This window comes from Trematomus bernacchii, unplaced genomic scaffold, assembly GCF_902827165.1.
Source record: "Trematomus bernacchii unplaced genomic scaffold, fTreBer1.1, whole genome shotgun sequence".
Classification (NCBI taxonomy): domain Eukaryota; kingdom Metazoa; phylum Chordata; class Actinopteri; order Perciformes; family Nototheniidae; genus Trematomus; species Trematomus bernacchii.
In genome coordinates, this window is record NW_022987739.1 from 9780525 (window position 1) to 9793753 (window position 13229).

The 13229-nt window shown below is 38.4% G+C and overlaps 1 protein-coding gene across 2 annotated transcripts in view; it reads left to right on the plus strand.

Moving 5' to 3' along the window:
* Window positions 1–13229, plus strand: part of atp13a3 (ATPase 13A3) — a 32246-nt gene that overhangs the window by 2575 nt on the left and 16442 nt on the right. For both annotated transcript variants that reach the window (XM_034146727.1, XM_034146728.1), the window contains exons 2-9: window positions 5345–5425; window positions 10018–10104; window positions 10203–10376; window positions 11183–11398; window positions 11727–11797; window positions 12067–12150; window positions 12327–12396; window positions 12979–13113. In XM_034146727.1, coding sequence (XP_034002618.1) covers window positions 10054–10104; window positions 10203–10376; window positions 11183–11398; window positions 11727–11797; window positions 12067–12150; window positions 12327–12396; window positions 12979–13113 — 801 coding nt within the window. In that variant the 5' untranslated portion in view covers window positions 5345–5425; window positions 10018–10053. The remainder of the gene's footprint in view (window positions 1–5344; window positions 5426–10017; window positions 10105–10202; window positions 10377–11182; window positions 11399–11726; window positions 11798–12066; window positions 12151–12326; window positions 12397–12978; window positions 13114–13229) is intronic.

A 13229-nucleotide genomic window follows, 5' to 3' on the forward strand; every position in this document is an offset into this window, starting at 1 on the left:
GATTTTTCTTGTCATCACCAACAACAATCAATATAAATATGTCCTATCAGAGGTCCTGTCGGGTTCATTTGCACAGTGCAGTATTCATTGTCTGTTCTGTTTATACATTAACAGAGACAATTAAATTAAATGATTAGTGTGTGTGGCTATAATCAAAATGTGACCTTTGAGTTGAAGGAATGACTAACTGTAGTCCAAATAAAGAATCTTCACACAAATACCCCAGTGCAACCTTTCACTAAACACTTAATATCTCACAGGTGACATACGGCACAAACTTCCACTTGGAGTCAAGGATAGACAGGCATTATTTCAGGAAAGCTTTGGGAGAATTTCCTTACATTTGGCACAAAAGTCAACTTGGATTAACTGATTAGAATTTGGTTGAGAGATGAAAGATCAGGCCGTAAAATGCATTTATTGTCATTACTCAAGAGAATCAAATGTTTGATAGGATATAATGACGGGGGATGACATAAACTGAAACTTGTAAACTGATTGGTCGAAACTTGCAAGGTGATAATTCTAATTGGCAGCATTATTGACAAACTCTAGCTGTGTATGTGCAGCATTCAGAGAAAAGCCTAACTGGTGAGTAAAGAGTCCTCTGATTTCCCATTCTTTGTAAAGCATCTACTGAATTCCAATTTAGTCTTACAAATAATCAACTAATCACTGTAGTCCTACTATTTAGTTTAAGTGTCACTGTCTTCTGCCAGAATAAAGTCTACTTAAATATTTGGCCAAATTGGAACTTAGACATACTCTCTGTATTAATGCTTTTTTTTTTTTTTAGGACTAGTTGACATGATGACTTTGTTTAGATACTGGATCCGTTTCACATATTGTTTATGTCTGGATTCCTATAATCAAGAAATTGAACTTGCCCTTTTCACCTTTGAACTTTCTTCCTATCTGTGAGAGAACTTGAGGTCTTGTACAAAGATGCAGTGAGGCGCCAATATTCCACTGGCCTTTGAGTCAATGCCTCAAGACTTTTCACATGTGAGCTTTAAGAAAGCACCCTGGGATGGAAGGCCTGCCAGTGTTTGTTCAGAGTGGAGGTGAGAAATATCCTGACATGGTAAAAGTCCTGTCTGCAGCATAGCACTGTTTTGTTTGGGATTCCCACAGCAGCGTGATAGAGAAACATATCTTTCTAGTGCCGGTCTAGCGCTTTTCCTCCAACAAGAGCAGCACAAACCAGCGGCCTCCATCAGTGGAAGTGAGATAAAACACTTGAATTGAAAATAGAAACTGAAATTTAACACCGTAACCCAAACTTGAGAATATAATTGTGCAATTAGGTGAATCAATCGGGCATTGCAGATGGACTGAGTAAATCACTGGTTGAAATTGCCTTGCTAATTCAATCATATTGTTGATCAGCACTGTCCAGCAACTCAGGTAGTCCTTTTTTAAATTGAATTAAAGATTTTACTGAGCGCTTCAAATTATTTGCATAGCCTGGCCCTTCAAATTAAAGCTTTTAATCCCTTACAAATCTGCTTCTAGTCTTCAAGGATGCAGACAAGAAAGTCTTAACTAACTGAACGACTTGCTCCTGGTTGTCAGGTGCTGTTTGCTGACCTAATGTGTAGAGGACCATCGTTGGTAGTTTTTCTGTTTTTTGTCCGCACTGTTAGTCCCAACTCAAACATATTAGAAGCTGCTTTAAGAATGTGTGACAGAAAGCTCAGCACACAAGCTCAGGACACATCTCTCAATAGTTCTCTCCCCAAAATGCTTCTCATGATGATGAGATCAGAAAAGAGATGACAACAACATAGATGCAATTGACACCACTAATCCATCCGGCATTACAACAGTGACGCAGCAACACACTTCTTGCCCTGAGTCACAGAGCGGTTCATTTCATGGTTACAAAACTTTAATCAGATGATGACCAGCTACTGCATCTTCTTTAAAAAAACAACAATTCATAAGCAAACTTTGCTTTTAAAATATCTTTGAAGAAATTGCCGATTGGTTACATCATGATATCACAGTTCCCTGCCATTTGCCAGGCAATAGCAACACAAAGGTGATCTCTGTCTTACTGTTTTTGTGGGGCTAGATGGTAAATTAAATTGTTGTTTTATTGAGGCAGTGAGAAATAGTTGGAATTATATTTATAAATCATTTTCTATTTAAGTATGTATGATTGTTATAAACTTAATCTGAACTTTCACCTAGTTTTTGCTGAAGACCTGACATTAGCAACTTCATTTAATAATAAGGAAACTATGAATAATTCAACCTATTACCTCCCATATAGAAATAACATTTCTCACCCAGGGTGTTTTAATCTTTCTCAAATTGGTATCAGCTGTTTTTCATAGACTGTAACCAATGCCCCTTTTAATCCAAGAGCATGTGGTCTGACTTAAAACTTTTGATCTGTAGGATTATTGCTGTTTTCCCAGCTCTTTCTCTCGATTTCTTTCGCAGGAGTGGAGCTCACATACAGACTCCTAGATCTGTTTTCTCGTCGTCCTCTGCTCCCTGATCTCATCCCTGTTAACTCCCCTTTCCTCTGGATTGGTCGTATAGCCTGTAGGATCAGCAATTCTTCTCACTTGGTTGTGATTTTAAGTGTGTGTATGTCATCTCAAAACATACCTGACTACAATGCATTTTGAGGATAGTGCTCTGGATTATTTGTAAGAGGTGTGGATGTTTCCTCAATCTATAGGTGAGTTTTCCCAGTTGATTCATTCCTCTTTAAGCTTGCACTGAATTTAAAGTTTTAGAATCAAGAAACCATTTAATTCTGTCCTCCTGTTGGTTTTTTCACCCTGCCTATTATTTCAGTTGTAGTTGTTGTTGCCTTGCTATATGAGCTCTTTTATGAATACCTTTTGATGCTAGTTTTCTTTTTAGGCAATTTGTTAAGATGTAATTGTTAAATTGATGATGTTATCAGTTATGGTGGGCTGTCCCGACCCTAGAGGAAGGGCAGATACTCATAGATTCTTAGTAAGGCCAGTGGTCACAGTGATAAACAGCTTGATTGGCCTTTGACGGGAAACAAAGCTTGGCTATAATACCCCGAGAGTAGGAGGGGAAGTGATAAAGAAAGCACATTGAGTTCAGAGCATGATGGCAACAAAACGCGTTTTCCTTCAAATGCTTCCATGAATTATAGACTTATGTCATTAGGTCATGGCTCATTGTTCACTTTTTCCTCTGTGTCGGTGTGTTGAATAAGAGGACAGAAAGGGAAAGGATAATATGTCTACTCTCAGCTGTACTGAAGATATTTATTTGTATACTTTTACCTCATGCATGTTAAGTGTCTAGTGCTACAAAAGGCTCAGGCTCACATGTGAAATGTGTACAGATAATATTTTTAGCAAAACAATATTGAGACACTTTGTTTAACATCCCTCATACCATGCAAGCATTGGACTTGAAGCATGACTGTGCTTATGCTACTGTTGAGTCTAATACATGACTCTTTTGACTCAGTTAAACTATCAGTAATATCATATTGTGACTCTTTTATATCAGCCGTCCTTGACCTGGAGGTTTGGTGCTACTGTAATCATTCAGAATGTAATTATTTAGAAAAAATAAAGAACAAATACAAATGTTAATTGTTTCACTAATCTGGCAACGGTTCATTTGCAAATTAAAATGAATTTATGACGGTTGGTTGAAAGCAGTTGATGATTTGGAGTAAGGCAGCTCATAGTACAGTCAACTAAATTAATCATTAATTGTGTCAACAGGTAGTCATATCATAATACATGTGTGATTGACCTGTATAAAAGCTGTGCTTAATAATAGAATCACATCTGCTCTTAAACTCATAGCTGTTCATGTTTCTAACTCTGTTGTGGTTTGATAAACATGTACTCTGCGGATATTATATCTGACAACTTACAATTCCTTTTCAGGAACTCTGATGATCGTCAGGTTTAATCTTGTAGTTTGGAAAAAAAACAACAGCTGCGTCATGTTTCTTCTCTCCAAAGCCAGCTTTGCTTATTAATACAATAGCAGACTAATCAAATGAGAGACAACAATGTGGCTTTAGGAAGGGCTGGAGGACTCTATAAATATCTGTGAAGTCATGCTGACTCTTAGAGGCCCCGTGAGGGTCCTCTATATTCCAGTAAATACAGTGGTTTCTCCTGTCATCCTTATGTATCATATTATGGCATTGGAAAAGGACAGAAACAACAAGCCTTGTGAGTGGATTTGAGTCAGGAGGAATCACCTGACAGTTCTTCCATATACTGCAGCTATTTCGGTATGAGGCTACCATTGCTAATTATTAAGCGCAAGTAATTACTGGCAATAAAACATAAAACAAACAGGTCCAGAGCAGAACAGGATTATCATCAACACAAGTCTTCCGGAGATGTTGGATACTGTACAGGAAGATATAAATCTGAATTTGAACCTTTTTATGCGAGTAGGATAATATTATTTAAAAAAAATCTGCATTTGTATACATAGACTTGGTGTTGGTACCTGAACTTCCCTGTAGGTTATTTAATGATGCTGATTGTTTTCAGATTTAATTCCAGACTGTTTTCCCATTTCTATTTAAGGGCTCAATATAAAATGCAAAGCATATCTACGATTCAGTTTAGCAAAGGCTAATCCAGTATATAGCAATTTACAGTGCTAACTGAGCTAACAGTGCAAAGGTCGGCAAAAGTCCTGACAAAACCAATAGCGTAAATTAACTAGGAGAACCGGATAGTGGCAGTTACATTTCTGCAACAAAGCCACATGGGTCGGGACACATTATCAGCTTTATCTGCTGTCGGAGCCCGCGAAGAAGAGCAGCAATTAGCTAGCCAGTGGGAAACACTCGCATGCCCTTACATGATGCATGTACAGCCAAGCTTCTCTATCAAATCAAGACACAGAGAAGCTCAGATTGTTTCACAAACTGCGAGTTTGACTTCATTCTCTGCTGAGGATCACTTTCTCCATTCTAAACATAGCAAATAGTTGTTTGCTATAATAATATTCTGAATGACATATATAGAACCTTTTTTTTTCTCAATTTTTTAAAATTACAAAATCTTGTTGCTACCTGTAGGTACAACCAAATGATGTTCAGTTGTTTGTCAATTGCATACATTAAATGCTCTTCAAAACAGTAAACCAGAGAACACCTTGGAATGTGCATTACATTACCTGGTAATTGTTCTGCAGATTGTTCAATACACATTAACCATCATTGTTTTTCCCCTCTGGATGATATGTTACTGTTTTGGGAATGTCTCTCTTCCCAGCGTATCACAGTTCATTTAGAATAAAGACCTGAAGTTTTGGAAAGCTGTGTTTGTAATGTACAATTGTGTTTTTTTTTCCCCCACAGGGTTCCAGGTTGCTGTGTTGAGAGAGCAAGCTAACTGCGGGAAGGAGAACCGCCTGGGGCATCGTGTCCCTGGCTTTCTAGGTAGGGACCAACCGCAAACCTGTTTTTATTACGCTTGTTGTGGAGTTACAGCCTGGAAGAGTGAACGATCCTTAGTGTCTAAATTAGACACATTGTTGAAAGGAACACGTGCAACATCTTTGATGCGACTCAGTCGTACACCCATTAACTTGATCCAAATATTCCTTAAACTCTTGTTTTGAGATCTTACCGGGCTAGTATTGTTATTTATAGCTGTTGTAGTGATCTGCTATAATTTTTAGACACATCATCCACAGAACCTTCAAACAGACACAAAGGCTGTGAATCTCCTGGAGCTGATGGCACTGCACAAATGCTATAAAACTTTGAGAAGTGACTTTGGCAGCATCTAATAGCAAACAACATGTTCTACTCCCCATGAGTACATTTTAAAGACAGATTAAAAACCAGAAAACCTCCTCAAAACAAAACACTTTCAGCAAACAAACATCCACTGTTGACACACACGGGTTTCGGAATAGTAAATACAATTTAATACTGCACTATAATTAGAGGAGATAATTTCACGGGAGGAAATGTACTTATTGCAACAGTATAAATATAATCATTGTGCTACATCCCTTAGGTTTGCCCATTAAAAGACAGTTCTATTGCATGTAAGGGGTCATTCAAGGCTTTTTGGATATACGATTGGTAAGGGCTAGGGAAAGATGTGTCTTTGTTTTAACAATTGTATTTATTTATTTATTCTTTCTCTGATGTACATTATAATTGCAATTTGTATAGCCGTGTTGTGCGACAGTACCCTATCCTGACACTTTTGCACAAATTCCCCTAAATGAAAGTATAATTTTATCTCCAACGTGAGTTAAAGTGTAACATATTACTACCGAAGTCATAAACAGGGTTAACGTGTCCGGCTCCTTTACCATTAAGTTTCAACTCTGGCCTCCTGTCTGTTCTGAGCCTGTCATTATTGGACACTGAATGATTTCGAAGGTTACTAGCCTCTGTCTTCTATGTAATCATTCCAACTTGACAGACTATGTAACACTTTTTGGTGACAGTAACTACAAGCTTGGTACTTTTTAAACCCTTTTTGAGTGCTATCTGTTAGTCACCATGGCAGGACAACCATCTTGTAAAAGAGTGTGTGCATGATGCACTGGTGTCGGCATTTCCAGTCATAGCAGGTTTTGGGGAGGGATTGTTCTCGTTGCACTGCACCCTCTGCATAGCGCCGGCCAGGGGGCTGCTATTGTAAAATACTAGGAAGGGCTTGGTCCTAAGCAAAATATCCCGCTGTATGCCAGGGAAAAAGTCCACCCGGGTGCAGCTGGCAGATAAAATCAGAGTGTGGGGGGCAGTGATACAGGATCAGTGGGGGCTGTAGCAGGGTGACCCTATGGTTTTTGTATCATTCTTTTTTATTTATTTGGTGTACTAGCCTTTACACCAAAGAACAGAGAGCACAGAGAATGGCCATTGTTTTTCAATGGAGAATGTAGCTATACTTTCTTAAACATGTATTGGGTAAACTGGTGCTTACTGCCAGCAATTCTTGTTCAGTTGTACTGTAAAGGCAGAGCACTAAAGCAGACAGACTGGTAGAATATATTATAATATAATATTTGGAAGTAGGGCTGTCTCAATACACAACACAATTATCATGGCCAAAACATCTCACAATACCAATATTTGTACAATATTTACAGAATACTTAAAGAACTTAAAATCATAAAAAAAAATATATTAGTTACAGTTATATTTTACTTTGTTTGATGTGCATTTTGTCGCGTTTGGCACATTTAAACAAATGTTCTGTATGTGTGTGTGGGGCGTTCGGTGAGAGAGACAAAACGGAAAGAAAAAGGAATTGATTAAAAGAGGCTTTTATTTTTAACACACTTTTATAATACATGAAGGATTAACATGATAACAATATTTTGTTTTTAAACGACTACCGTTATGGTCAATTCCGGCATATTGTAACACTACCTATTTGGAAGTAACCATTAAATAATCAAAGAGAATATGTAAAAGGAGTGAGACCTTTTGGTTTACATTAGCATGTTTCTATTCATAGCATGTATGTTTGTATGATGTTTGTTGCTGAAAACTTGAACTGTATTCAAATCACTAGTACATTTATTTGGACTATTGGATCAGAATTCATCCAAAAAGCTACAGCAATATTTACAAGATCACAATCACGCTATCAACTCGACCATAACACATTTGAATACGGTAAATAGTATTCCTGGCAATAAATGAAGTTTGAAAAGAATGAAGAACAGTACCACCTGAAAGGTAGTGCACGCATGTGTGGTGTAGTTGAGCCTTGCCCTAGGACTAGGTCAACAAACGCAGACAGAGAAGAGAGACAGACAGACAGACAGACAGACAGGAGAGGCCACTATAAATAACACCAAAACCTTTCTGTACTGTACTTATAAAATAAAAAAAACTCAAATTTACCCAACAGTTTATATGAGTTACAACCGGCTCAAATTCAGATCCAGGAGATGCTGGCAGTTTTAAGCCCTGGATGAGATGTCACCCAGAAGCCCAAGTGTAATCCACAGTGGACCTAGTGATTAGCAGCTCCTGACCACAAAGCCAGTAGTCGAATTAACCTCTTACACAGTTTGCCTCCACACACATTCAGCTTCACTGGATCTCCCTGTATAATACTATGCTAGAGCAAAATGGAAAAAAGCAGCCTGCAGAGTTGGTTCTGCTATTAGCCAAAGAGACCGTTTGTCTGTAACACAACTGGTAAGAGATTGAACATATTTTTGTCGTAGATGCTCTTCTGAGTCTATATAAACGCAGCATAAAATATAAATTGTTAAGAGTCACAGTGTGCCCTCCTTGGTATCTGCCTGTTCCTTGGAAACAAGTGGGAGGAGTTAATAGGTTGATGACTCAGTTGTTCTGTGTGTGGGTGCGTTAACAATCTTTGGGAGTGAACTTAGGTTTTTGACAATTAGCAGCTGTCTGTGAAGTGCTGTGCATTCTTGTAGTTGGAGCAGTTCCCATGTGCTCAAATGAACTATTGACCTCTGTCAGCTTTCCTGCAATGTGTGTCCTCAGACAGTTATACCCTCCTTTGTTATAGCTCTTTCCCCACAGACAGTTAAAGGGGTCAACTTGGGTTAAATAGGTGGAGTTCGGAAAAAAACATTTTGATCCCTGCTCACTCTGGTTTTTATTGACATTCATGTGCTTTTTAAACAACATCCGTCTATGTAGGGCTGTGCGATTATGGCAAAAATCATAATCACGATTATTTTGGTCAATAATTGATATCACGATTATTAAAAACGATTATCCATTTACTTTGAAAACATCCATATATTGAAATTTTTTTTTGAACAGTATGTTTTGAACAGTTGATTACCCTGAACTTTAAGTATAATTCAACAGAAAAACCAAAAAAAAAAAAAAAATTACATTTTTTTATTTTTTTTTATTAAAATAATAATCGTTTTATTTCGATTACATTGTTTTTGTAATCGTTGCAAGCCAAAATCGTAATCGAGATTAAAATACGATTAATTGCACAGCCCTACGTCTATGGTAGAAAATGTGCGCTTGTTATTCACATAGATATAGGCAAAAGCAAAGACTGGAAAAGTTTTCTCATGCCTAAGGCTTTTAGAAAGATTGGTTGGATGCATTCACTAGTTTCTGATATGCCAACGGACTTATTTTCACTGCTCAAATACTTTTGCATTAGGACAAGATGTATTTCAGACCTTTAGCCAATGTACTTGGCTCTCTTGTGGACAGACATTTACAGTGTGTGGACAATTGACTCTTCTATTTACAGGAGATTCTCTCTTATCACAAGACTCTTTTCTGCATTCCATCTACTGTAGGTATTTGACTAAACATAACTCTGTATCTATAGTAGATTACTTACTATGGGCAAGTGCTTCCAACAACCATTCAAAAGATAGCGTAGGGTGTGCATGGGGAAAGGAGAGTGAATGTTTTAAAAATACATCAAATAGAAGGGAACTGACACATTACCACTTAACACCTCCTGAATATTATGGACTGTGTTATCAGAACCCACTGATGACCAGCATGTCAATCCAACAGTTGGGTGAAAACAAGTACACTGTATTGATACATATTTTTATTAGGGCCTAAGCTTGTCAAGATGATAACGTTATCGGATTATTGTACGACACATGAACATTAATTATTGTAATTATGGATTTAATACTAGATTTTCATTCCAGAATTGATGTTAATTGGCTTGGAAACAGTGATGGTCCTCAATCCTTTCAGCTCCTAAACCTCAACTATGAAGTTATTTGTATTGTATGCATGATTTTGCAACCACAGAAATGTAGAGTTAACTGCATAACATAAAAACAAGCAAATGATTATCTGGAGTTTTTTTCTCTGCTTCTCTATATCACAAACATGTGATACATTTGTTAATGAGAAATACCCAGCATTTCCACACAAAACTCACTTATCATTAGAAAGCCTCTTGTGACCCAGCCTAAGATGTCTGACCCTGTGGTGTGGAGCCACTGTTTTGATTTGCGGTTGTGGAGCTATATTGTTTTCCCACACTGTCCACTCTGACATTTTGTCTGTTTTATTTGCAGTGACTAAAGGAGGGGCTTGGCAAACTGTTGTGCAGCATGGAGAAAGAAGACCTGAAGGTCCTCAACAAAGGGGAAGAGGAGGAGCTGGTACGGCTCTCCATATCATTTTACATTCGTGAACATTTTGGAATTAGTGTTTTTCTTGCTTATAAGACTTCTCCCCCTTTTCTCCCTTCACCCTTTAGGAGCTGCAGGGGTACCGTCTGTGTCGTTGGCGGCTGGCCCTTGTGGGCCTCGGGGTGCTGTTCACAGGGGGCTTCCTCCTCCTGCTGCTCTACTGGATGCCGGAGTGGTGCGTCAAATCCACCTGCACCCGCACCACAGCCCGCGATGCTGAAGTGGTATTGCTGCGCTCCACGGTAGGTAGAATACACAGCTGCAATAGTTCATGAAATACTTGGACATTTGATTTTGTTTCAGTCCTTGTAATTGTGAGTATTGGTATAAAAGAGCCTACGCTGTATAGAAAACAAGTGGTCCCTTTTCAAATTGCACTTTCATTCATTCATTTATTATTATTATACATCTATTTCAGTTATTTTAATAATAGAACAGTATCATGAATCTATGCAGAATATTTAAACCTCAGCTTTTAAAGCTGTGAATGTATACATTATTTATAGTATATGTTGTCTAAGCAGAGTAAATAGAGCCTGGCTGATCCTACTGAGAGTCACACCAGCAGAAATACACAGATCATTTGCCATGTGTCAGCCCATGTGTTCATAACACCCATATGTGTCATTTGTGTCTTTCCTATCTCGCAGTGTTGGTCTCTTTGAATGTGTCTGCATTTTCCCTGTTAATATATTATATGTACCAAACCTATTCTGATTTATTGAAGAATATTGCCACTGACAACTCTTTTTCAATAAAATATATTAATATCGCAATACTTTGATCATTGGGCTATTGGCTAAATCCCCATTGTATTAACCCATTTGACAATAAATGTTGACTTAGGAGACATACATAGTGTCTTCACCAAATGCAGATCAGTATTTGAAGATGGATAAATAAGGATTGATGCTATGTCTGGCTACCTTATGTTCTTTAGTGATGCTGCCTTTTATAGAAATGACCTACTGTAAGTTCAGCAGAAAATGTAGGTCAATTTGTAATAAAAAGTCCATTACAACAACCTTGCCTGTATTTGTTTGACCAGGATGAGTTCCGGCGCTGGTTCCTGGCCAGGGTACGAGTGATGCTGGCCCCGGGAAGGAACCCCTTCCACAGCCTGGAGACCCAGACCACCTCCCCTTCCTCTCCCTCCTGCCCCTTCTCCTCCCCCACTCTGGGCAATGGACACACCCCCCACCCCTCTGATGGCAACCCCGACCAGGAGCTCATCAGAAGATATGCCGACTACCAGCCCACACAGGTAGGCTCAAACTCCACAGTATACAGTATGTACACACACGCTGAACACACCGATGATAGAAACCATAAACTGGCTGCCAAGCACCTATCGGTGTTTGTTCTTCCACAGTTGATCAAAGTATTACAACGCTTTAATAATGTTTAATCACATTCTATATTCATAGTGATGCTGCAAATTGTCAAAAATATGTTGCATAAAACTGAATTCTGCTTTACCCTTCTCTTTCATGCACATTTACTTATTGCCTTTTAGCATGTGGACAGCAATACAGTAAAAGTAACATGTATCCCTTCTCCCTGCTCCTCCCTCTTGTATTTCCCTCTGCTAGATCCGCTACTTTACCTTCCATAGCACAACGTATTATTGGAGCGACGAGGTGCAGAATTTTGGTGTTTTAACGTAAGCATTCTTTGGATATTTACAGAAATGTTATGGGCATTTTTTTATTCCAGTTTGTAGGTGCTACTGCTTCTGAAAACTCCTCCCTTAGAGTAAGCAGATTAATTATAACTCCATTTGTAATTATGTTTTAACTTGTAAAGACCAATACATTAACATCTGAAATCCTTAACCTTTTACAACTGCAGTAATTATTAGACTTGCATTGCTTGCACCATTATGTGTAATTAAAAGTCTTGACTTTTGCCCCCCTGCATTGACCCCTGCAGCGGCCTGGAGGATTTGCAGGTCAGCTGCTCCACCCTCCACTCGGAGCACAGTGTAGGCCTGACCAGGAACCAGCAGGAGTACAGGTACAGCTCACCTGTCTGAAGGATAGGTGGCACAAACTAACTGTAGTCAGACTTTATAGAGCCCACATATTACTATGTTTATGCTTGGATGTGTGTTTGAGTATGTGGTTATGTTTTGATAAGAAGGTGCTGTTTACAACACTTTGCTCATTAATGTCTCTTTCACCTCTTGTCAGGAGACTGTTCTTCGGAGTGAATGAAATTGCAGTGAAAGTGCCTTCTGTTTTCAAGCTGCTTATCAAAGAGGTAAGGCCCGGTTTGCCTTCACACAGGCAGCACGTCTTTGACTTGAAGTTTGAATTGTCTTGAATTAAAGACTCCTTGTCGACTTTTGTGTGCCCGATATTAAAGTTACAATGTTGTGAATTTATCTCTGCATTTCAGTTCCTTCAAACAATTAAATACCACACTAACCAATATTTTCCCAGCTAGTAGATAAAGAGACCTTTCTAGTTGTGTGCATTCTTTTTAAGGAAACTGTTTTAGATATCTACTTGCTGTATTTCTATAAGACGAGTTTAGTTTCAGTATGTAATAGGTACGTTGATAAATACTACACCTACCGCCCCGTGCAGGCAACACAATGAACAAAAGTGGGACATCTCATCCCCTTACACAGTAAACTTGTGTACAGCATGTAACATATCTAAAGCTACATAAATAAATATATGTACATCTTGTAAATGGGAATTTATGCAGACATATGCAAACTTTTTTTTAATCTTCTTTTTCCCTCTCGTTGTCAAGGAAGCATCTTGATTAAATCCTCAAGTAGACATCTCTGTCTTTGAATAACCTCACTAATCTCTCTCTGTCTCCCTCCTGCAGGTCCTAAACCCTTTCTACATCTTCCAGCTCTTCAGTGTGATCCTGTGGAGTGCCGATGAGTATTACTATTATGCTGTGGCCATCCTTTTCATGTCGATCATATCCATAGCTACCTCTCTGTACACCATTAAAAAGGTGGGCTCCACAAATCTTGAGACTTTCAATAAATTCAGAGACATTTATCTGACCTCACATCTGGCTACATAGTTATACTCCGGTAAATATGCGAATCAAAAAAATGTCTAAAGTCT